The following is a 25442-nucleotide window of genomic DNA, read 5'->3' as shown; positions in this document are numbered from 1 at the left end:
GAAAATCGATAACCTACTGGAAAACAAAATGAAGCATAAATGAAGCTTGCTTTTTCTTTCAGCTATTCATATTTACATGTTTCCATCTTTCCTCATATTTAATTTTTTTTCTAAATTATACTGACACCACTCCTGGAAGGGAAAAAAAATAGTTATCTTTATGGCTTTTATTTGAGACACCATGTGCTCCTAAACATTAAAGATCAGATCCTACCTAGGCTAATTCAGTGATCAGCAGCAGACACACTGGAAGTTCTGCTACCCAGATCCCTGTCATATACGTTTTTATACCACGCTTATTCAGTAGTATCTGAGAGCCTTCCAGGTGTGCACTAAGCAACCTGAACACATCAATCACATGCTGTTTGTTTTCTTATCCTCCCCCCTGAAGCAGAAGTGTGTGCAGTGAAGTATCTTGTTTTGGTAGGGTGTGTGTTCTTTTTTCCCTCTCTCTCTTTTAAAAAAAAAAAAAAAATCTTTTATATGTTGGAGAAGGAACAGTCAAAGAAATTTGCCTTGCACTTGTAGCAGAAAGCGGCGAGGTTTGTGACAGTCATTAGTTCCTCCATAGACCCAGAGTACACTCGGAGAAAATTCCGTCTCCTGGACAGACAAGCTTTACTTTTATTTCTGAGAGTTCCATTGCACCAGAGAAGCATAATTGTTGGCCACAGTCTTTTAGGTATCAGAGTCCTGGGCCACATAATGCTTTGAAGATAAGGACAAAAACCTTGAACATGATTCAAAATTCTATGGTAAGACAATATAAAGACCTGAAGACTATGCTCATGGTAGTCTGTGTTGCTAAGGAGATGAACTGCAGTGTTATGAACTAGCTGGAATTTCCTAAGTGCTAAAACCCTCATGACCAGGCACACTGCATTGGGACATTCATTTGAGAAATCACCTTTGCAACACATTAGTTGAATTCACTTTGCCACACAGCATTACTCAGAAATGTTCAGGATAAGTGGACAATAACGTGAAGAAAGATGTTGCACATATTTTATGTGCCCAGACTAACTGGAGATTGGCTGCTTGGCTGATATGAATGATGTAGCCAATTATTTTAGTTTATTGTTCATTTATTGTGTGATGTTGTGATTGACTAACATGTCATGTCATATATAATCATTATATGTTAAATAGAGTTAATTCACAGGAGTACAGAGGTATAAGACTGATCAATATTTAGAGGAACCATGTATTAGATATAAGTAAGACAAGCTGAAATGCAAGAACCTGAAGGGCTAAGGCCTGCAAGATTTTAGATTAGCTGTTTTAGGCCATGGAGATAAGAAATGCTAACATAAGTAAGTGACAGAAGAATAACCCGATGCCCTAAGATTATAGGAAAAGATGTACCAATGGGTGATATTGTGAAAAATTAACGGGAAGAATAATGTTCTGCTTACAAGATATCCAGTAATCTAACACATGCCCTAAGCGCAGGGTGCACGATGTGCAGAAATGCTAATGAGGTATAGTCAGAATCACATTATAAAAGAGTGCCTAGATTAGGAAAATTGAGCTCTCCCTCTAGGAAACTCCAGCAGGAACCATCCCTCTACAGATAATCAAGCCATGAGTAACCCATCAGACCCTAACACTATTGTTAAGGATGAGAGTATAATTATATTTGTAACTTGTGCATAGTTCTGTACAGAATTTCTATATGCTTGGGTATTCATAACTAATTGTAACTTTAATAAAACTTGTAAAAGAGACTAAACCTTGTACTTGTGAATGATGTGTGGTCACTACCCTTGATCTTTATGTGTTCCTAGACTCTTTAAATCTGAAGCAAGTAGCAGAGGTGACTTTCACTCTGTTAACCTTTAACTGTAGCCAAACCCACAGTGGTGTAATACCACATTACAAAATTCATTTTAAATAGAATAAAAGGCTACAACAAGCACAAAAAAACCGTCAAGAGACAATGCCAGGGAATGTTGTGAAGGCCCAAAGTATAACTGGGTTTAAAAAAGAATTAAACAAGTTCATGAAGGATAGGTCCATCAATGGCTATTAGCCAAGATGGTTAGGGATGCAACTTCATGCTCTAGGTGTCCCTAAACATCTGACTATCAGAAGCTGGATGAGATGAGATGGATCACTTGATAATTGCTCTGTTCTGTTCACTTCCTCTGAAGCATCTGGCACCAGCCACTGTCGAAAGGACAGGATACTGGGATAGATGCACAACTGGTCTGACTGAGTATGGCCATTATTATGTTCTTAGGTAATGCTGCTTATGAAGACAAATGAAATACAATAGAAAAAGGTAATTTGAAAGAGTTCTTTTGGATGCAGGATGACCTGATGCATAGCATTAAGATGAAACAAGCAGCTATATGGATATTTTAAGGGACCTGAATCTTCTCCAGAAAAAAATCTAAAGTAGGATTTCAAATCCAACAACTGAAGTGGCCAAGCCCATACAAGGATGGGCAAGTAGGCAGGATCAAAATAACCTTGGAACAGCTAACAAAAATCAGGTGAAGCACCAGTAGCAGCTTTGAAAGGATCTCTGTAGAAAGTTTCCAATACCACCTGTTTTTGTAAAATTAGGATAATGCAGAGAGGTCAGTCATTACAATTCGAAACAGAGTCATTCAATATGCTGAAGTCATCATCCTCTAAAATCATCTCTCATATCAAGTACTTTGGCTTTATTATTGCTTATAAACTACAATGCACAAATGGGGTAACAGATAAACTGGACTGATACAATCTTCAAATTGGACTAGATTGGGATGGGGTCTGGAGGTGGGTAAGAAATAGAAATGTACATTTCTTGATCTAAATTTTCTGAGCATGCACTCCTGAAAACTGGTTATGTCCCAGTAAAAAGTGAATGCTAATCACAATATTTCTAATACATTGCTGTGTCAATAAATATGACTGGCTGAAATTGAACAGAAATACTTTATAGCCTGTAGATTAATGAAATGCTGGTAACTGGACTTCAATAAAATAGCAGATGTTTCACATTGCACGCTTCATTCATATGAAATTCCAGCTTTTTAATTTGTCCTTTTCCACCAGATGGACGCATTTCATTAAAACAAAATGTCAGACATTTCATAAAAGATCATCATAATTAATGCTTTTACAAATGTTTAAAATATGGCAATGATGTATGCGTTTCAAATAACCCACATTTGGAAGGCAGAATAATTTACCCGCTTATTTTGTGAAGCGAAATGTGTTTTTGAGAAAGTTGTTCAAAAATCAATGTAAAAGTTTTTAAATTTTGAAATTGTTATGAAAGTGAGTGATAATGGGGAACTACAAAATACCTTCGCCTTGTCTGTGAAAGACTCATAGTGTTCTTGTGATGCAAGTAAAAATCTGTAGGAAGTTCCCAAAGATGAGGTTTTCCTTCTGCAGGCTGGAATACTCCCAAAAATAGATTAATTGAGTCTTGCCTGTCAGCATCTGTAAAAAAAAAAAAAAAAAAAAAAAAAGATGTTCTGTTTATGCTCTCAAAAGTATGATGGAGGCAGTAGTAACAACACCAGGGTTATGAAATCTACACTTAAAGCAAGACTAAAATCCTACTGTTTTACACTTCAGGGCTTGAATTTAAACTTTCCAGAGGATAACTGACATTTTTAAGTATTAATATGTTTACTAACTTTTGCAGCAGAAGTTTTAAAGTGTTCCCTTTTTAGGTATTTTGACTTATTTTCTTAACATTTCTTATGATTCTTCTGTCTAAACAATAGTCCCTATAAACTTTATACTTCACGCACAACCAACAACAATGAAGATATTTGAACTTTTAAAGCTAGATACAAAAAATTTTGCTCCGTTTGGAATAACCAGAGTTTCCATCACAACTAGCTAATACAATGGCTCAGATACAACAGCTAATACCAGAGATGCCAGCTTTACTCTGAGGCTTTTTAGGACATTATGAAAAAAATTAGGGAGGAATTAAGGAGGTTGCTTGGAGCAGCACCAATGTCAAAGGTGCAAAACTAAACACAGATAATGCATCTGGGGAGATTCTTGCATGGTTGCTGTGCATTTCAGATGCACTTTTGTGCATATTACAGTAATAATAGTGGTACAAGCTGAAATAACATTTAGTAACACTAATAGCCATGACCAGGTGTGACTATAGTATTGGCCATATTCTCACTCATTTGCAAGCACTTCTGAAACCTTTCTGCATGCTTTTTTGGTGTATTTGGCTCATTTTGTCAATGGGGTGCTCAATTCGCCACCCAAACCCCAGGCAGTGTGCTGCATTTTAATTGCCCCAGTGGACCCTGCTGGACTGTATTAATGCATTAGAGATGGTATTAATGCACTAGAAAGCAACCCATAGGCTTTGGCTTGAGTGGTGAATCCAGCACCTCAACCCACTCAAAAACCCCAGAGCTTGCCACCTATCAGAATGACCTTCACTTCACAGTCTGTGCACATGCCACAGAGACAGGGCTGCCCCCAGAAGTTTCTCTCATGGTATACTGTGATGTCATCCTGCCCCCCCAGGTGAGAGGTGGGGTGTTGGGTCACCAGATCCCCCTGGGAGAGATAGGTGTCAGGTAGCCAGGTGCTTGAGTGGAATGGAGTGTCTGGTTGGTCTGAAAGACACATTTGGTGAATTTTGTAGAGCATGGAACGGAGTTGTTGGGGTGGGGAGGAGAGGAAATGGAGGTGAAGGGGGCTGCTTGGTGAGGTGGGAGGAGTGGAGATGAGGGGATAAAGAGCAGATGGCTAGTGTCAGCTAATCTCAGGGAGATGAAGGACTAATATCAGGTGCAGGTGGCACTGGGGTTGATGAAGATACTTACTGGTGTTCCAGGCAGCTGCTTAGCCTGTCCTAGACCCAGAGCCATCTGGCTGGGACAGTCAGGTACCATTGGCTGTGGTGAGGGAAAAGGCACAGGGGGCGAGTGCACCCCACTCGTTGTACTCTGTTGGTGCTCTTGGCCCAGCACTCTGCTCACTGTGGCAGTGGTGCAAGCAATGGCCATGTGTTTAGGCCCTGTGCAGGTGCACTGGCCTGGGACAGGATCCCCCTCCCAGGAAATCTCACTGATGCAACCAAGGAGCCAACCTGTAAGCCTCCCCTAGCGGGCGTTACTGCCAAAATGGTATACATTATACATGGCATGCATATGGCTGGGCTGTGGGCAACTCGCACAGGGCACTGGGTGGTGGTGAAAAATGCCCTTGTAGCCATGACACTGTGTTCATTGGATCTGAGTGGTGAATGACACACAACAAACAGAAACCTTCCATTTTTAAATATAATTGCAAAATGTGTAGATTTAAGCCTGATTTAGTAATTTCATAATCACATTTAAAAATCAGGATGACTTTGGAAAATTAGGGAGGGTTGACATCTCCATAAACACTATTTTAAATAAAACATGAAAATGAAAAATTTTGTTGATTAAAATTTTCCAAGTACCTGTAACTCTCATTCACTAACCAGTTGCTGAGGCAAGAAAGCAGACTATGTTGCAGAGAGTACAGGGGTGCGGTATGGAGGTGAGGTCAAACTCTGGGATAGCAAGTGGTTATGTAGGGGGAAATAGAGAAGCATTAGCAGGCATGTATAGGGGGCCTTTGGGAAGAGTAAAAGGCTTGTGTGTAGGGGGTTTTGGATAGGAGGACCACAACTATGCATGGAGGGTATTGCTCAGAGGCACTGGCATTTGAAGGACTCCCTGTACTACTGCCTACAATCCCCAGCATACTGAGGCATTACTGGTGTGGAACAGTTCAAGAGCCAGTGCTTCAGCAGATACACTTTGCTCTCTCAGAACCGCTGGCTGAGCTCTTCAACACACAGAAGGCAGCACCAGGGGAACCAAGTATCTCTGCATCTCTGCAGTGGAGCAAAGTTACCTCATGACTGATGTCTTGGTACACCATGGGACACACAGCAGTGGTGGAAAAATCCATCAAGTGCTGATGGCTCAGCCTGGGCTTCAGGAAACCCACACAGCACCAATCAACTCCTCAGTGAAAACTCAGCTACTCATCTGGCTTCCTACACCCTCAACAGGTTTGCTCCCTCCCCTGCAACATGGAACATCTTCATAGAGAGTCAAGAGGCTTGCAAATGGCTGTGAAAAGGAATGTGTGTGTGTGTTGAACAGAGCAGTGTATGGAAATTTGGCGGAGGCAGGGTTGTGGAAAGGGACAGGACTTTAAGGGGTACTGTTGGTGCTCAGAAGGTGGTGAGTGGAGACTGGAAGCTTGTATGAAGACTATAACAAAAAAGCAAGGTGTGCTCTGTAAGAAGTCAGGAATGGAAAAAGCAGAGGGGAGAACTCTACTCTGATTTGCCACAAGCGCATCTCCTCTCTCCTCTGCTTTCATACATTCATCGATTATAAAGCCAGAAGGGACCACTTGTTTAACTAGCCTTACCCCTAGTTCTAGGACTAGGGCTTCCTTCAATTAATGCCTTTGAACTGGAGTATACCTTTTAGGAAAAACATCCAATCTTGATTCAAAGACTGCCAGTGATGAAGAATCCACCACAACCCTAAGTAAGTTGTTCCAATGACTAACTACCTTTCCAGTCTGAATTTGTCCAGCTTCAGCCTCCAGCCATTGGATTGTGTTATACCTTTGCCTGCTAGACCGAAGAGCTCATTATCAAATTTCTTTTCCCCATGTAGGTATTTCTAGAGTCTGACCAAGACATCCCTTAACCTTCTCTTTATTGAGATCAACAGACTGAGCTCCTTGAGTCTCTCATTATAAATAGGCTTGCAGGAATAAAACTTATCAGTAAGTGTCAGTAAATGCTGATTTCACCGTACACACACAAACCAACGGAAGAAGTATTTCCATCAATCATTGAAATTTATGGATACGCAAAGAAAAATGCTGCTTGAGAACACAGAGTTTGATTTAAGAATATTTACTTTGTGTATTGTGGCATGCAATGTTGACAATTTATGTTGTAATGGTTACAAAGCTTTAATTTTTTGAATTTCAATATCTTCTGTCGTTAAAGAATTATTGTCTGACCCCCATCCATAATTTCCCACAAGTGTGCACTTAGACAAACAGATATTATCCATCAAAATTAAAAAAAATAAAAATCAAACTCAGCCAAGCCTATCTTATAAGGTGTGTTTTCCAATCCTTTAATCATTCTTGCGGCCCTTATCTGAACCCTTACCAATTTACCAACATCCTCCTTCACCCACCAGCCCCACTTTTCCCCCCCACATTTTGAAATAAACCTGGATGATAAAATTTTTTTTTTTTACCGTAAGTAAAGAAGGGCAGAGTTAAACTCCAAATACAGGAGCATATGCTATACAGGACTCATTCATTCTTGTTGTACAGCTGGTAGTATGAATAAAAGTGCTAAATAAAACCCCCAAACCTTTATTATACAGAAGGACGAGGGCTCTAAAACAAAACATGACTTTGTAAGAGCAATGGCTTACACATCCTTAATGCATTTTTTTAAAAAAACCCCTCTATATAAAGATTAACTTTTTTTTTTTTTTTTTTTTTTTTTTTTTTACACATTAATCATTGTTTTATACATCAGGAATTGCAAGCATTTTGAAACTAATTGTTGTCTTGTTTCAGTGTAATTTAACTAACTCAGCATCTTACTATTTAAATGAAAGATGATAAAACACAATTTATTATGTTCTACTGAAAAGCTGTTTTGGAACTTATAATTCACTACGTAATATTTGCCTATGACAAATCTTTAAATTGCTAACAGCAACTGTACTCTAAAGGGACTACATAGTTTTCTTCAGTAACAGAAAACTGCCAGTGTTAAAAGGTTGTAATGCATCAGGGTTCTAGCCTTCTTTCTGTACTTATAAACATAAGCATGCAATTGTGTGTTAACTTTAACAAAAGGTGAAGAACAGTTATCAGTGGATTTCTCGCTCTCATTTTATCCCTAAATTCAGTTTGAAACCAGATTTCAAATATAATCTGAAAGATCTTCTACAGATAACTCTTCAGACCAGTGTAGCTGGACTCAACCAGCAAGTGCCAAACACCAGAAATTTTAATAAACTGGGAAGAAGTGATCCCCCAATATTTTAAGGCTGGATAATTTTATGCCAATTTTGGATCATCATATACATGCCAGGTTTTGTCTTCCTTTGAAATATTGGCCATTAGAGAAACAGGATACCGGGCTTTATGGACCAACTTCCTGACCTGGGATGGGAAATCATGCATAAAAAAAAAGGTGTGTTGCTTTTGGTTCAAATCACTATAAAGTGGAGCACAGATGAAAGTACAAACAGCTTTTTCCCCCCTTTAACGTTATCACTGGTTGCTGAAATTATGTACAGGAGGTAGGAAGATCCTGGACAGATTTTCAAAAGATACTATATACTGTACGTGTGTTCTAGCACATTTTTTAAGCTGTTAGAAAAAAAAAACAGGAGCTGAAGGGGCTACTTGATTGAATTAGTCTAAAATAATCTAGTGCTCTCAATCTGTGTTTCCAACTGAACTTTTATGACAAATTACTAAATCATGACAGATTCAGCAGAACTGGGACTGTAACACCACAGGACTAAAAGAGCACAGCAATTAGTTTGCTTTCATATAACATTAGAAGACAGTTTACTGTGTCCAGCCCCATACATGAGTAAACAGATTACTTTAGATTCCAGAAACACATAATACGTGTTGTAACACTAACATTTAAGTCTATAGTGCCACATAACTTTCTGTATGAAAAGCATAAAAAAATAGAAATACCACCTAGGAAAAAAAAAAAAGAGTTACTTTCTTTTGTAACTGTTGTTCGAGATGTGTTGCTCATGTCCATTCCATTCTAGGTGTGCGCGTGCCCGGTCATCGAAGACGTTTGCCTTAGGGATATCCATAGGGCCAGCCGTGGCGCCCCCTTAGGTGCAGTGCTCATGCTTTGGTATATCAAGAACCACCGGCCCTATGCCTTCTCAGTTCCTTCTTGCTAGGACCTCCAACAGAGGGGTAGGAGAGTGGGTAATGGAATGGACACGAGCAACACATCTCGAAGAACAACAGTTATGAAAGGTAGGCAACCGTTTTTTCTTCTTCGAGTGCTTCCTCATGTCGATTCCATTCTAGATGACTCACAAGCAGTATCAATGCGGGTGGGCTCGGAGTTTATGATCTTGCAGCTTGCAGCACTGGCTCTGCCAAAGCCAGCATTATCTTGAGCTTGCAAGATAAGCACATAATGAGACGCAAAGGTGTGGAGAGACAGCCAGGTAGCGGCCTGATAGATCTCTTGGGTTGGTACCTGTGCCAGGAAGGCCACTGACGACACTTGTGCCCTAGTCGACTGTGCCATCATGATAGACAGCAGAGGCACCTTCGCCAACTTACAGCAGTAGCGGATGCAGGTCATGATCCAGGATGAAATCTTCTGAGCAGACATTGCTTTCTTCTTTCATTCTATTGGCCACTGCAACGAACAACTGCTTTGACTTAAAGAACTGCTTTGTTCTATCTATTGTGACAAAATTCCTCCTCTGCCTTGGTGGGTCCTGCACTTATTGGTGGATTTGCTTGCCTCGTAGATTCACAGCAGCCCACAGTTTGGCCACTTTTGCTAGTGGCTCAAACTTGCCGTTCACTCAGTTAATCTCATCACTGGCCAGCAAGGGGAAAAGAAGGAGAACAATCCCCGCAGTCTCTGCTGACCCACCTAGTGGGTAAGGGGACAGGCCAGGGATCGTCCCCTCTGGTGGGACCCACAATCCAGGTTAACTCCTCTTGTATCAAATACAGAGTGGGTAGGATGGGGGGGAGACCCAGGCCTGCCCTCTACTCTGGGTTCCAGCCCAGGGATCTGTGGATTGCAGCTGTCTACAGTGTTTCCTGTAACAGCTGCATGACAGTTACAACTCCCTGGGCTACTTCCCCATCGCCTCCTCCAAACACCACTTTTATCCTCACCGCAGGACCTTCCTCTTGATAACGCTTGTACTCCTCAGTTCTCCAGCAGTATGCCTTCTCACTCAGGTCCTTGTGTCCCTCTTGCTCCCAGCTCCTTGCATGCACCTCACTAACTGAAGTGAGGTCCTTTTAAAACCAGGTGCCCTGATTAGCCTGCCTGTCCTAATTGAGTCTAGTCATTTCTTAATTGGCTCCAGGTGCTCTAATTAGCCTGCCTGTCATAATTAGTTCCAGCAACAACTTCCTGATTTTTCTGGAACAGCCCATTATCTTACTCAAGGAAAAGGGACGAGCTTAACCTGGGGCTAATGTATCTATCACTCTCCTGCAGCCATCTGGCCTGACTCTGTCACATTATGGAGAAGCCCAGCGCCCTCCTGACATCCAGGAGTGTAGCCTGTGTTCCTCATCTGACCCATGAGGCTTCGGAAAGAAGAGGGTTAAGTATATGTCCTGGCCAGTATGAAACTAGGAAACTACCTGGGGCAGAAATGCTGGGTGTGGACGCAGCTGGACCTTATCCTTACAGAAGACCATATAGGGCAGATATGAAGTACGCACCCTGATCTCGTGTTCCCTGTGGGCCGATGTTATCACGACCAGGAACAAAAACTTCCAGGAGAGAGCAGGAAGCCAGAGGCTCAAAGAGAGGCCCCAGGAGCCTGGACAGCACAAGATTCAGGTCCCGGTGGGTGGGGAGACAGGGACTCCCAGACATGTGGGTAGAGACGCTCCTGACCTTTCAAAAATTGTGCTATCATGTCGTGAGTGAAGATCAACCTGCCTTGGAATGGAGGATGGAAAGCTGAGATAGCAGCCAGGTGGACCTTGATCAATGAAAGGGACAAACATTGGAATCTGAGGTGCAGCAGATAATCCAGGATCTCCTGCAGCAGGGCCTGATCAGCCCAAATATGCTGTTCCGAGGCCCAGCACAAGAACCTCCCATTTGGCCAGGGAAGTTGCTCTGCTGGAGGGTTTCCTGCTAACCAGCAAGACCTGCTGAACACAGGCCGAGCATGCCTGTTCATCTGTGCTTAGCCATGTAGTAGCCAAACCGTCAACTGCAGCACCGCCAGGTTCAGGTGCAAAAAGGCTGCTGTAGCTCTGGAACAGCAGATCAGGCCAGAGGGGCAGCTACCGAAAGGCTCAGTAATGTGCTGAACCAGTGCTGGTGAGGCCACGTGGGAGCTACTCAGATGATTTTCGCCTTCTCTTGGTTGATCTTCACAAGGACCCTGTAAATCAATGGTACTGGCGGGAAGGCATAGGTCAGCGCTCCCAACCATGAAAAGAGAAAGGCGTCTGATCCATGGAGTGGACAGGGGCTCCCTGGCAAACACAACATGCGGCATTTTCTGGTCTGCCTGGATGCGAACAAGTCCACCTGGGGAGTCCCCCAGTTCTGGAAGATTATGCTGATCGCCTTTGGATGGAGCGACCACTTGTTGCGAGACAAGCATCCTTCTGAGGTAATCTGCCAAGACATTCCTGGTTCCAGGCAGGTGCACAGCTATCAGATAAATGGCATGCCACACACAAAACTCCCAAAGTCAAAGAGCTTCTTGGCAAAGGGCCGGAGACCTTGCACCCCCCTGCCTGTTGATGAAATACATTGCGGTGGTATCGTCAGTCAGGACATGCACTACTTTGCCCTTCAGATGGAGCAGGAAAGCCTGGCAGGTCAGATGAACTGACCTGAGCTCCCTGACGTTGATGTGGAGGGCCAGATTGTTCTGCAACCAGTGGCCTTGGGTGCTCAGCTCACACAGGTGGGCTCCCCAGCCCAGGTCCAAAGTACTGGAGACCAGGGTCAGCGACGGGCATGGGGTCACAAAGGGGACTCCCTCCAACACTGACCCAGGGTCCAAACACCAGTCCAGGGATGCCTTTTTGTAGTCTGGCATGCTCACTACCCAGTGTAGGTCATCCCTGTTGGGGATGTAGACTGATTCCAGCCATGCTTACAGAGGCCGGAGATGGAGCCAAGCATGGCTGACCATGTATGTACACGTGGCCATGGGGCCCAACAGCCGCAGGCAGATGTGAGCCATGGTGAGCAGGTGGTTCTTTACATGGGAGATCAGGTCCAATATGGCCTGAAAACATGTTTCCAGAAGGAAAGGCTCTGGCTTGCGTGGAGTCGAGAACTGCCTAATGAACTCTATTCGCTGGAACGTCATTAAGGTGGATTTTTTTTCTTGTTTATTAACAGATCCAGGTCGTGGCATGTGGAATGCACCAAATCGAGGCTCCTCTGCACTTGCTCCCAGGCCTGCCATTGATGAGCCAGTTGTTGATATACAGGAAGACCTGGACCCATCGATATCTCAGGTAAGCAGCCACTGGCGCCATACATTTTGTAAAAACCCTGGTGCCGATGAGAGCCCAAACGGCAGTGATGTCAATTTAAAATGGCATCCACCCATTATGAAATGGAGGAAATATCTGTTTTTCAGGTCAAGGGTGGCGTATCAGTCTCCCAGATCCAGGGAGGGGATGATGGAGGCCAGGGAGACCATGCAAAACTTCAACTTTCTGAGAGGCTTGTTGAGGTGACAAGTCCAGAATGGGTCTGAGGCCTCCCTTTGCTTTCGGAATCAGGAAGTAGCAGGAACAGAAACCTTTTCCCTTCACATCCCGAAAGACCTCCTCCACAGCCCCCAGGTGTGGGAGGTTCTCGACCTCCTGGACGAGGAATTGCTCATGAGAAGGGTCCCTGAAGAGGGATGGGGAAGAGAGGGGGTGAGAAGGAGAGGCAGCCAAAAATTGCAGTGTATAGCCCTGAGATACTATGTCCAGCTGAACGGTAGGGATGAAAATGCTTGAGGAAAGAACAAGGTGGATCTAGGGAATTGACTGGGCATTGCTCCCGAATGCACATTCAAAATGAGTACTTCTGGCCCCCTGTATGCTTTGCTGTGTCAGGCTGCGCAGGTGAGGGGGATGAGGAAGGGTGGCAACAACTGAAGCTCGAGTCTCTGCTACTTCTCCCTGCAGACCCTTGATGAGGCTGTCAAGGCCATGACAGCAGGGAAGGCCAGAATTGTTTCCATGCAGATTGCAGTATATGCATGCCCAGCAATCCTTTAACCTTTAACCCATGCAGCTTTGCATCAGTCCTTTAACCCATGCAGCTTTGCATCAGTCTGCTCTGAAAAGAGACCGCTGCCATCGAATGGGAGATCCTGGATAGAGGTCTGCATCTCTTAGGGTAGGCCGGCAGTCTGAAGCCAGGAGCTGTGCTTCACGACCACCACCACCGATGCGACCACCCTAGCTGCCAAGTCTGCTGCATCCTATACCATCTGGAGAGAGCACCTGCCCGCGGCAGCGCACTCCTTTACCAGGGTGCTGAACTCCTGGGCCAGACCCTGAGAGAGGGACTCCTTGAACTTATGGCAGGAGTCTGAAGAGCGCCTGATGGTTCGCCACCTGGAATTGCGGGCAGTCTGTACAGTCTTTTGGCCTTCTTATTTTTGGAGGTTGAACGAGTGTGCCCCTGCTTGACCTGGCCGCAGAGCCAACCAGTAAGCCTGGAGGTGGGTGTGCATAAAAAAGGTACTCAAACCCTTTGATTGAGATGAAGTACTTCCTTTCTGTCCTTGGTTGATGCCATCAGAAGTTTGGGTTCCCTACTGCTCCCGGGAGTCAGTGGTGGATTCTTTAAGGGGCTAAGGGCCTGGATGGGGGTGGGACATCAGTGTGGCTCTAGAGTGGCAAGGCAGCCTGAACTGGGTCCTTTGCCCAGTGCCCCAGGGCCTTTCTTGCCTGGTGCCAGGGAGCTGTGATTCTTCATTTTCTTTCTGGGGACTGGTGACAGGGAACAGTGCCAGGAAGAACCCAGTACTGGGGGTGTATACACTGAGGTACTAGGCAAGTCTCGGTGGAATGGCTCGGAAGCCGGATGAAGAGCAGCCTCCATGAGGACAGCCCAAAACTGAATATCCTACTCTAAGTCCTGGGTCAAAAATTTGTACAAATACGACACTTGTCCTTCACATGTGATTCCCCCAAGCACTTGAGGGAGTTGCTCTACTTTTTATCATGCGCGTAACAGTCTCAAAAAAATTCAACATACAAGGAATTTGTTTATGCTTGGTCTCTGCCTTAAAGTGAATTTTTATTTACTATTTTTTTAAAATTATAGCAAATTCAATTGAGCCATTTTTGAGTTTTCTTCTCACTTTTGCCACTGACCTGCCTTAATACTTTGGAAACATTGTTTAAGTCTCAGTACCCCCATTCAGGAGGCAATCACCACTACTTCCATTTTTCAGATACAGAAAATGAAACTGAGGCACAGAGAAGTTAAGATACAGAGCTAGGAAGTGTTAGAATCAAGACAGCAATCCAGGTCACCTGCTTGCAGCTCCAGACCTCATCTACTAGACCAGAGTGTCTCCAGGCAAATCACTTAACCAATCTGTGCCTTATCTATCTCATCTGTACAATGTGGTTAGTAATGCTTACCCCCAGGGGCTCTGAGGACTACATATGAAAAAGTGCTATGTAACTGCCAATTATTGTTATCACCCATTTTTACAAATGGACAAACAAACAATGTTAAATGACAGTGTGATCTAATGGGTTAGGCATGAGCCTAGCAGTGAGCAGGCAGTTTCTAACTGCAGTTCTGAAACTGACTTGCAGTGTGGTTTTAGGCTAATCACTAAATCTTTCTATGCCTCTGCTTTCCCATCCGTAAACAGGGATAATACTGACATCATACCCTAACACATAGGGTTGGTCATGGTTGGCATAATTCATTAATATCTGAAAAACAAAAATGTAAGATTCTCAGATGGGAAATGCAAGGCTGCGGCTGGAGAATTCAGCGGGTTTTACAATGAAAAAAATAAATCAGAGAACATGTCAGATTAGCATCAGTAATGAGCCCAACAACACTAAACCACCTAATTCTTTACCCCAAAAGTTTCTCAATGTAAAATCCAGAGGTTAATGGAGAAAAAAAATCTTAAAAAAATCTTACTTGAATGGTTCCTTAGAATATGTGCTATCTACTTATACTAAACAAATCTGTTTCATCTTGCATTTAGCTGTGACGCTTGGAATGCTGTTCTAAGACCAGAAGAAAAGCTCCGTGTAGCTCATGCTTGTCTCTCTTACCAAGAGCAACTGGTCGAATACAGAAGATATTATTCTATCACCACAGCATTTCAGTGATCAAAGTAACCAGCTGTTTTAAAGTGCTCTTTTTAAAATATTTCCCTACATTTGCAGAAATCAATTGCTGACAAGCAATGATTACTAAATGCAGAGAAAGCAAGATATATATATATAAATATCTTGCCATCTAAATAATGGCTTAAAAGAAAACACTCATGAAGAATTCTATTTACCTGAAAAAGCATTGCTGTAATATCTTGAGAGCGTCTGCATAATATCTTTGGAATGCTGGGTCCATGGTGCTATCTTCCTGTAGGTTTTTACTCGATGAACAAGTTGAGAACCTCCGTATTGCAGAGAAAGTGTATCTCCATGATCTTCATACAACTCCTCAAACAATCTAAACCAATGAAATCAAAATATCTGAGAATTCTATCACTACTGCTCGAAAGTGAATGTTTCTCTACTCTCTATTTTACGCCTTACTTACCTTTAAGTTTAAAAAAAGACTTAAAGGTAAGCAGGTAGAATTTCAAATAAATTATTTTCAGTTAATGTAATGAGAGTCATACTTCTGAACCAGAAAAGCCAGGTGTCTTCTTCCAAAATGTTAATTTAGCTAGTAAAGATTACAGAGGTGCAAGAGGAGTTAAGTGTTCTTTCACAACATTCCTCTTAAACAGACTAAGCATGTACTGGGCAACTAACTCTACATCTGCTCTGGTCTAAAAGATCAAAGCACTAAACTTTTCTGATAACCTCCTCCTGCTGCCCACTTCATATATTAGCCTTATCAGGACATGCACAAAGAAATTATTGTACACATTATGTATGTATACACATGGATACACTGTATGTATATATGAAAGGTATCAGTGGTATATATCAGGGTCCATAAGAAGGCTAAGTAAACATACATTTGTGATTATTTTAACAAACAAGTAGATTTTAACAGAGTAAAATTAATCGTAGAGTTATAAAACCTTAACAATATGTTCAGAAATGGAAACTTAGAAATATTTTCCCAAATATTAAAAGTTTAATCAATTCATTTTAAGTAACTACTGAGGAATTCTCGAGAGATATATAGGAGGAAAAAAATCTAGGTATTGCTGCCAGTTTACAAAAACAGAGATAACATAAAAATGATCACTAGCGTAATCACACAGAAGTCTCAAATACTGTGATCACACATTCCAGGTCCAGTTTTGGAGTGTTTACTCAGATAATCACTTCAGTGGAAGTTTTGCCAAAGTAGGGTAATCACTGCAGAACTGGGCTCTAAAACCAAACTTATGCTTGCTCATTAGTTATAATACCTTAGATACTTAAATATTTATGAAATGAGACTATATATCCTTATAGCTCCCAGAAGTAAACATGAGTAAGAAATCAGGGAAATGACTGGCGGATGATGTTGGCTTGTAGGAAGAAAGGAAGATCTTAAATCTTCACAGAATAAGATAACCCCTCCAGGATACCATATTCCCCTTTGTGGAGGTGGGAAAAGGACTCAGAATGGAGTCCAACCCTGAATATTAGTTATTTGGAATGAGGCATTTACCACCACACTTGACACAAGTAGTAAATGTCTGGTATCTCTGAGGTGTGGTCATGGGCATTAAAGCTTTTATAGTGATTGCAGCTGAGATGGTGAGGTCCATAAGTCTGACAGCAGAATACTGAAGACAGTCTTTTATGGAGAATTGCAGACTGGAACTTGTTTTATTTGCAGACCAAGAAAACATTACAAAAACACTCTCTCAAGACAACCTCCAATCTTGCAATGTTGATCACAATACCTGGGAGCTCTCAGCATCTGACAAGATCTGATGGTGGTGCCTCTGCCACCTCAGTCTGAAAGATTTCGAGAGCTCGTTGATTGCTGCAATCAAGGAGAGATGTGTGAGGAGTAAAGCTAAAAGCAGCACATGTTGATCTACAATTCTCTTAACCTGTGGTACATACGAACAGGGCTGCAGGTCTAAAATTGGTCTTTGGTTTCATTTCAGGACTCACAATAAGTGACTGTAGCTCATCCATTGAGCTTAATGGGAGACTCCATCCTTCTCCTCCTCCTCCCCGCACCGTCAATAAACCTGACTTAATAAAGTTGCAGCATGCCACTTTAAACCCATCTCTGTGTTTTTGTTTCATTCTCCTGTATCCAACCTGGATATCCTGATCAAGGCCTATAAAATAAGCAAGTCAGCCAGGCTTTTTAGAAAGAACCTGCTAGTTATAAACCTACAAGGATACGTTTTATAAAGGTCCTGTTCTTTAAGTCTCCTACAGATGCTCAGGCAAGATTTAGCCTTCAGCTATTATAACCCCTTCAGGAGGAAGTTCTCTCATTTAAAACTGTTGCAATTTAACAATGAAATTGTTTTTTGGAAATTTAATTAACTGTTAAACCACCTGTAAGCACAATTTGCACTACATGTGTAAGAAAGCAGAGTCAAATATAGTAAAAATCTTAAATGAATCAAACAGTGGTATAGAATCTCTATGGCTAGAAATCCCATGCTTTAATAATAAGAGTAGAGCAGTAGGAATATACTATCGACCACCGTACGGGGATGGCAATGGTGACCATGAAATGTTCAGGGAGATTAGAGAAGCTACAAAAATAGAAAACTCAATAATAGTGGTGGATTTCAACTATCCCCATATCGGCTGCGTACACATCACCTCAGGTTGGGAAGCAGAGATAAAGTTTCTAGACACCATTAATAACTACTTCTTGGAGCAGCTAGTCCTGGAACCCACCAGGGGAGAGGCAATTCTTGATTTAGTCCTAAATGGAGTACAGGTGGTCCAAGAGGTGAATATAGCTGAACCACTCAGTAATAGCAATCATAATATAATTAAATTTAACATCTTGTGGAGGGGAAATACCAAAAAAGTAGCATTTAACTTCAGTAAGGGGAATTACCCAAAAATGAAGACGCTAGTTAAAACATACATTGAAAGATACAATCACAAGAGTGAAATGCCTACAAGCTTAATGGACAATACCGTAACACCATAATAGAAGCTTAAATTAAATGTAAACCCCAAATTAAAAAGAATAGTAAGGGGACCAAAAAATGCCATCATGGCTAAACAGAGTAAAAGAGGTGATTAGAGGCAAAAAGGCATCCTTTAAAAAAGGAAGTCAAATCCTAAAGAGGAAAATAGAAGAATAAACTCTGTCAAGTCATGTATAATCAGGAAAGCCAAATAAAAAAAAAAAATCTGAAGAGCAACCAGCAAAAGAATCAAAAACTAAGAGCAAAAAACTTTGAAGTACATCAGAAGCAGAAAGCTGCCAAACCAATCAGTGTGGGCACTGGACGATCGACATACTAAAGGTATACTCATGGAAGACAAGGCTATTGTAGAGAAGCTAAATTCATTCTTTGCACTGGTTATCACTACAGAGGATGAGAGAGAGAATCTCACACCTGAGCCATTCTTTTTAGGTGACAAATCTGAAGAACTGTTCCGGATGGAGGGTGTCAATAGAGGAGGTTTTTGAACAAACTGCTAAATTAAACAGTAAAATATCCCCAGGACCAGATGGGATTCACCTGTGGAACTTGTTGCCAGGGCTGCTGTGAAGGACAAAACTGTAACTGGTTTCAAAAAAAGATTAGATAAGTTCATGGAGGACAGGTCCACCAATGGCTATTAGCCAAGATGGTCAGAGATACAACCCTATGCTCTGGGTTTCCCTAAGCCTCTGACTGCCAGATGCTGGCACTGGACGACAGGGGATGGATCACTCGATGATTGCCTCTTCTGTTCGCTCCCTTTGAAGCATCTGGCATTGGCGACTGTTGAAAGACAGGAAACTGGGCTGATGGACCATCATTCTGACTCAATATGAACCTTCTTGTGTTTTTTTTTTTAAATATCTTAAAAAAAGATATTCAGACTTTCAAAGTTATTAATATCAAAATATTGTCTAAGTCAGACAGTAAGAGTCAGCGCTAACTAGTGACAAGACAAGTATAAATGTGATGCAATACAGAAGGGAGAACTTAAAAAAAGGTGAATGTGGTCAAATACATAGGAGGATAATAATTTTAGCAGCTGCATTTCAGACAGACTGGAAATGGGAGCTGTTATGTGAACATCAGGGAGATCAGAAAGGAGGTGACTGCTTTAATCAAAATGAGAAATTAGGATTGGATGTATTGTGGGAGAGAAAAAAAACTTGCATGGGGGGGAGGGGGAGTGGAAAGTTTTTGACACAGCCTAGATGTGAGAGGAGGATGAGAGGAAGGAATCCCAGGTGAGCCCAAGAAAGGATGATGGTATAGTAATGGAGGAAAGAGAAAGAGAAAAAAGACTGGGCAGAAAAATAAGGTCAGCTTTAACCTTCCAAAAAGAGATGTCAAATGGAGAAAGGATGAGATGTGGAAATGGATAAAAAAGACAGATTAGGTGTGGAGTGGCCGATTTGCAGGTGAACAGTATAAAAATGATAGGAGTCAAATACGTCTGTCATACAGCACATTATTTCTGGCTACTACACCTCTACCCCAATATAACGCTGTCCTCAGGAGTCAAAAAAAATCTTACCGCATTATAGGTGAAACCACATTATACTGAACTTGCTTTCATCCGCCGGAGTGAGCAGCCCCACCCCTCTGGAGCACTGCTTTACCGTGTTATATCAGAATTTGCGTTATATTGGGTTGCATTATATCGGGGTAGAGGTTATATAATAACTTTAAAAAAAGTTCAAGTCTGTTTCTGGACTTAGAGTTGAGAAAACGATGGAAACTAGCATAGTACCCTGTCTTATTTTATTCAAAAACAGATAGGTTTGCTTATTCTGGCTTTTTGGCACTATAAGAATTTTCAGATTTTTTTTTCCCTTTCCTTCCTAGAAATTGAAGTTCTGGTAGATGCATAGGAGGAAGATGTATAGAAGGAGCTTCTGTGCATGATCTCAAATAATTCCTCCATTGTTCTGATGAGTAAATCTGAAAATCTAATCTAAATATCATTCAGCAAGTAAAAAGATTTAAAAAACATAATAATTGAAGCAGATATCCATACAGAGAAGGCCACAAAGTAACACGTCTTCAAAAAGCAGAAACACATATACAGCAAGCACAACACTAACTCATACAACTGTCCAAAAGGTAAAAAAAAATCAATACCCAATGAAGTGGAAGATCAAAAGAAATTGCAAGGGTAATATGATCTGGAGGTTTTCTGATGTCCCATCAAACTTGATGCCTCAAAAGGTAAAGCAGCAAAACAGTTTCTTCTGCCTCTATTCCCTTCTGCTTGGAGAAATATGGTTGTATCAGAGATTTGCGGTATTGAGCAGGTGACTGTTCCAAAGGGGTCTGCCTCTGGGATTGAAAGTTGTTCAATCTGTTTCAGTAGGAAGGCCACTAAACCCTCTAGTAACAAAGGTCTTCCCAGATCTATGCTTATTATGACTCTCTGAATGGGAATAAGTATAGGAGAGACCGCTCAGATATGTGGTGCTTCTTCTTCATATGCATCACCATCTCTGGATCCTGCAACTCCAGAGATCCAGCAGTCTTCTTTTTAGGCTTCTTAGAAGCAGAATACAGATCTGATTCACGTTCCTTCACTGGAGCACCCTTGTGCAGAGATAACTGTTGATGCCAAAGCATTTAGCCAAGACTGCAGTAACGCTGAGGAAGACGAGGAGGAGCCATTCTTCCCCTAGGAACAGTGACAGGCACTTCCCTTTGTGGGACTACCAGATAAAGACTGTAGCTATGTCTTTCTTCAAAACAATGAAGGCAAGCATGTTGGTCTGAGACTGGCATCTTTCCATTACAGGAGACTCACCTCAAACCCCAAATGCTTTGAATCTGCTATCAGAAAATTCAAGCAGCGCTAACAGGAAGTTAAGAACACCAAACTGATTAGAGTCAGTATTATGAACAAACCAAACACCCCATCTGCATGAACACCAAGAAAGGATTTTATGAGTAATAGTCAATCTTTACTTTAAAACAAAAACAATGGAAATCTCTCCCTCAATCCTGCTGCTCCAATAAGCTACACTATGCAAGAAATACTAAACTAACTGAAGCCATGAGTTCAGAGGTCTCTATTCCAATAATAAGGAAAACAATGTGGCCTCAATTGTCCCTCATATTTATACAATCAGGCCCAAACGTCCAAATCTCTGAGAGAACACTCTTGCAAGCTTTAATGGTCACTAATATTCAGAAGATTCCAACTTCAGCATCAAAGGCACATGTGTATAATCGGAAAATGTTCAGAGAGAGGTTGCAGAAGGATGCATTCCATCCCCGCCCCCTCTTCAATACATCAAAATGTACCAAGAAGATACTGTAGAAAGGAAAATGAAGAAAAATAAGTTGAAATGTATCTCTGCATTGTATTTCTGGTTAGTGGAAACATCTGGCAAAAAATTATGCTTAGCTCACTTTAAAGGCAAACTGCAAAGCAAAAATTAAAAGCTTTATAAAACACTTTTATTATGTTTATTTAAAGAACAGAGTTTTCACGTTTGAATTTTAAGCATCAAAAGAGAAGTGCTCAGTTCTGTTATCCTAAAAGGAGCCTGATAAGCATACTAATCAAATAAAGGTAATCTTGAAGTTACATTGATTTCTATGTTAAATGTCATACAGAGGGATGAATGGATAATTCAGTTAGCTGAAAAAAAATGATCTGAACATTAATTTGATTTAAACATTAGTATTTTCACTTAAAGAAAAATTATGAAAACAAAATATAAAAAGCCACAGAAAAAGATAACTGTTTAATATTTGTTACAAAATTAATGCCAGGAAAAAAACCAACATATTTTACTAACAGTGAAATATCTTACCTAACAGCATCTGTGTCAAACTGCAGATTGGGTTTATCAATCAACCCCAAAGAATAGAGCTGATAGGCTAAAGCACACTTCCCCACCATGAACTGGGCTGTGTTAGTGCGATCTAAACAGTCAACACAATTGGTTCGAAGAACACCAGTCTAGGAAAGAAGTAAGAATAAATGAGAGATTCTTCAACCAGTTCCCAATCATTACATTCATGCTTACTCAAATAATTATTCAAAATCTTGCATGAATAGGTCAAGATCTTCCATAATTTAGGCTGCAATTGTCTACGTTACAGAAAACTGCTAAAGCTTCAGTTCAAAAGAGTTTCACTATTAGCTTCCTGAAACACTAAAAACTCTTCTTTCCTCGCATAAACAAACTTATGATTTATTGCAAAAAAATGTTGGGTGCCACTGCAATGTAAAAATAAAGTTCCCATTTTTAAGTCTTGCTACTAACGCTGAAATCTAAAAAACAAAGCATGCTATCATATTGCTGTGGCCATAGGACAATGATGCTTATATTGTCAACACTCCTATCCATAAGCAACAGATGTACAAGTTCTGTTAAAGATTACAATCTGCATATATCTTTCTAAATACCACCTGTGTCTGTGTTCTTCAATTCCATAATACCTACATAAGGCTTGGTATTTTATAATCTGAAGAGCTGAAAGCATAAATACCATATAATATTTTCACATGAATGAGATCTGATTTATGGCTAATTTTGTTAATGCACTACACACAGGTAGGCATGCAATACCTGAAGATGTATAAATCAAGGCAACATTCAAATGGCTTGCATGTTCTTCTTTCTTTTAGAGAGATTAAAATTAGGCTCACTCAGCTATTTAGCCTTAAATATCAGACCCTTGATGTTCTGTTAATATGGAATTAAGCATTTGTTCCCTAGATTACGTAAAGTATAAAATTATAAAGGAACATAAGTAGAAGGAAATAATGCTTCAGCAACACTGTATCTTGTGTGCAGATATACAATCATGACATCCATATTTAAAATCATAAACCAGTAATTCTTTCACCATGCTATACATAGAGAGAGCAGTATTTTGAGTCAAACTGCTTGTTTAATTTTTGACTGTAACCATAATTATACAATGTGCAACAATGTGAAGACGAGAATGCTTTTAAATGCTTGTTTCCATGTACATGAATTTACTATCAGACTGAAGCATGTTTATTCCACACAACTAAAATTTTAATGTTTGAACAATGCAGTTTTTTCAATATTGAACAGTGCATTTTTTTCTCATTATAAGACAAGATGTAAAAAATTATTAGAAGCACTGTACTGTGTGGCTTGTTGCCTACGTACTGTTAATGTTACAAAGGATAGCAACTTTCAGCGAGACTGGTGCCACTATTGCTAGCTTCAGAAATGGAAATTAAATTTAAAATGTAATATATCTCTCTCAGATTTCATTTGGCAAGAAGATATTTCCAGCAGCACATTTTTTTCTAGCACCATCCAAAGACAGTGTGACCCTAAACCCATTTGGAGGCTCTGGGTGCTACTATAAAATATATATTTATATTAGTAAAGTACTGACTCAGAGGAGAAACAGTCATCTACTGATTCATGAACAATACTTCCTGCTGCACCTATGGTAGATGGCTCTTTGAAAGCATTCTGTCCTATCAGACTACTGACTTACGTCAATAAAACTTTGTTGTAATAATAAACCAATATTATTTCAATACCTGTAAGCGACCAGTGGGAACAACAAAACCTCCCAGTTCATTCCATCTGGAAGGGAAACAAAACACCATGCCTTACAAAGTTTACTTAATGTAAGGATTATAGGTCATGTCATGTGTGTCTGGCTCAGTGAAATAGAGGGAAGAATTTAATAACCTGCTAAAAATGAGTCTGAAATCTCTGAGTGGTTGAAAATACACAAGTGGGTGAAAATGCGACTATACATATCTGGTAGGACATGGGTTGCAATTAGCTTGCAATGCAAGAAGTCCAGTATTGGAATAAGCGTGTGCTAAGGCTCACAACAAATTAGTCTAAGAAAGCCAAGTACAATATGCTTCTCCCCACCTCCAAACCAAAATGCAAGTTACAGACCTTATCAGAATACAGAGATTTCCCTCCAAGTTGGGAAAGTGATCACATAAAATATTTTTTAACTAATGTTTATGGACAGGTTGAAGGAATTTTCCATAATAAGCCTAAAAAATTGCATAAAATACATACATTTCAATTATGTCATAAATCAATGAGGGCTGAATTGAGGTTTCAAAGTAAAAACTGATTTCATATCCCATTTTATCATTAATTTGAAAATTAAATAACTTATTTGCAGTTTAGAGATTTGGGAACATACAGCGTATCAGATAACTTCTGTAATGTTCTAAAAAGTTATAATAAAAAATAATCTGTCTTCCCTAGACATTTTTTAATTTTTTTCTAAAAATATGAATTTCTTACAATGTATACAAGAGTAGGAACTAGCAAGTTTAGATGACAGGTGTATTTCCTGGCACTCCTTAGAAAATGCTTTCTTTAAATTCAAAATTGTGCTTGTTTTATCTGTTCAGATATTGCATGCTTGAAAGCAAGATATGCAGTACAACATGAAGTGCATGCCCCGAAGCAGCAAAAGAAGCTGTTCTGAGAACAAAGAACTGTTTGTTATATCTTTCAAGAATTCAAGAATTGTTTAAACATAAAGGGGGAAAATGAACACTTCAGACTTAATCTGTAAAGTGTTTATTGTAGCAAGAACCACCAACTACACCAAATTTCACAAGTACACATTTACCCTGAAGATACAAGTAGCATAATTAGCAGCATATTTTATACTTGTTCAGTGTGTGGATAATTATAGACTATGTCCCTTTGGTTGCAGTCTTTTTCACTCTAACTGGACATTAAATTATAATTTTCACATTACTGCAATCCTTAAAAAGCCATGTTAGAGAGAGTGTACATATTGCAGGGATTTAGGAATATTTCATGTGTATAAGCAGGTGTGTGTATATTTATACACACACACACACAGGTTTATGTACACTCATCCTGCCCCCCGCCCCCCCACCACAAACTCATCCTACCCTGTTTCCTTTTCTTGTTTTCATACATACTTTTCATCTGGCCGCAAGATGCTGCAGTAGGAATCAGGACGATTTACAAAGAATCCTGTTCTCTTCACTACACTTTCCGCAATTACATTCAATCTATCCAGGACATTACACAGTTTGCTATGGGGAGAAAAAACAAATATTGAATACTGTTCTCTAATTTTCACTGGTTGGAAAGTCTCCTGTCAGTGATTTTCTTTCATATCTACTGACCAAACATTATGTCAGTAACAGTGTTTTCATGCCAGTTTTTCTCACTTCACATAATTAAAAAGGGACATTGGTAAATGATTAAAATTTACCATTCCACCAATCTTTGCATCATCTACATTTTATCATCAGTGATTTTATAATTAATTCCAGATCATTGATGAAAATGTTGAATAGCTTCAGGCCTAGTACCAATGATTGTAAAACCCCATTAGAAATGCCCCCATTCAATG

At 40.6% G+C, this 25442-nt stretch overlaps 1 protein-coding gene across 4 annotated transcripts in view; it reads right to left on the bottom strand.

The window, feature by feature from the left end:
- Positions 1-25442, bottom strand: part of FIG4 (FIG4 phosphoinositide 5-phosphatase) — a 151370-nt gene that overhangs the window by 55059 nt on the left and 70869 nt on the right. For all 4 annotated transcript variants that reach the window (XR_012655524.1, XM_032774671.2, XM_075063880.1 and 1 more), the window contains exons 12-16: positions 25003-25119; positions 23611-23656; positions 21890-22038; positions 15282-15448; positions 3303-3441 (exon numbers count right to left, since the gene is read on the bottom strand). Coding sequence is in view for 3 of the 4 variants with exons in the window: in XM_032774671.2 (XP_032630562.1) it covers positions 3303-3441; positions 15282-15448; positions 21890-22038; positions 23611-23656; positions 25003-25119 (618 nt within the window). In the remaining variant the exon portion in view is untranslated. The remainder of the gene's footprint in view (positions 1-3302; positions 3442-15281; positions 15449-21889; positions 22039-23610; positions 23657-25002; positions 25120-25442) is intronic.

Source organism: Chelonoidis abingdonii, chromosome 3 (genome assembly GCF_003597395.2).
Source record: "Chelonoidis abingdonii isolate Lonesome George chromosome 3, CheloAbing_2.0, whole genome shotgun sequence".
NCBI classification, from domain to species: Eukaryota; Metazoa; Chordata; order Testudines; family Testudinidae; genus Chelonoidis; species Chelonoidis abingdonii.
The sequence above is the reverse complement of the archived record's forward strand: the minus strand, read 5'-3'. Positions and strand labels throughout refer to the sequence as shown.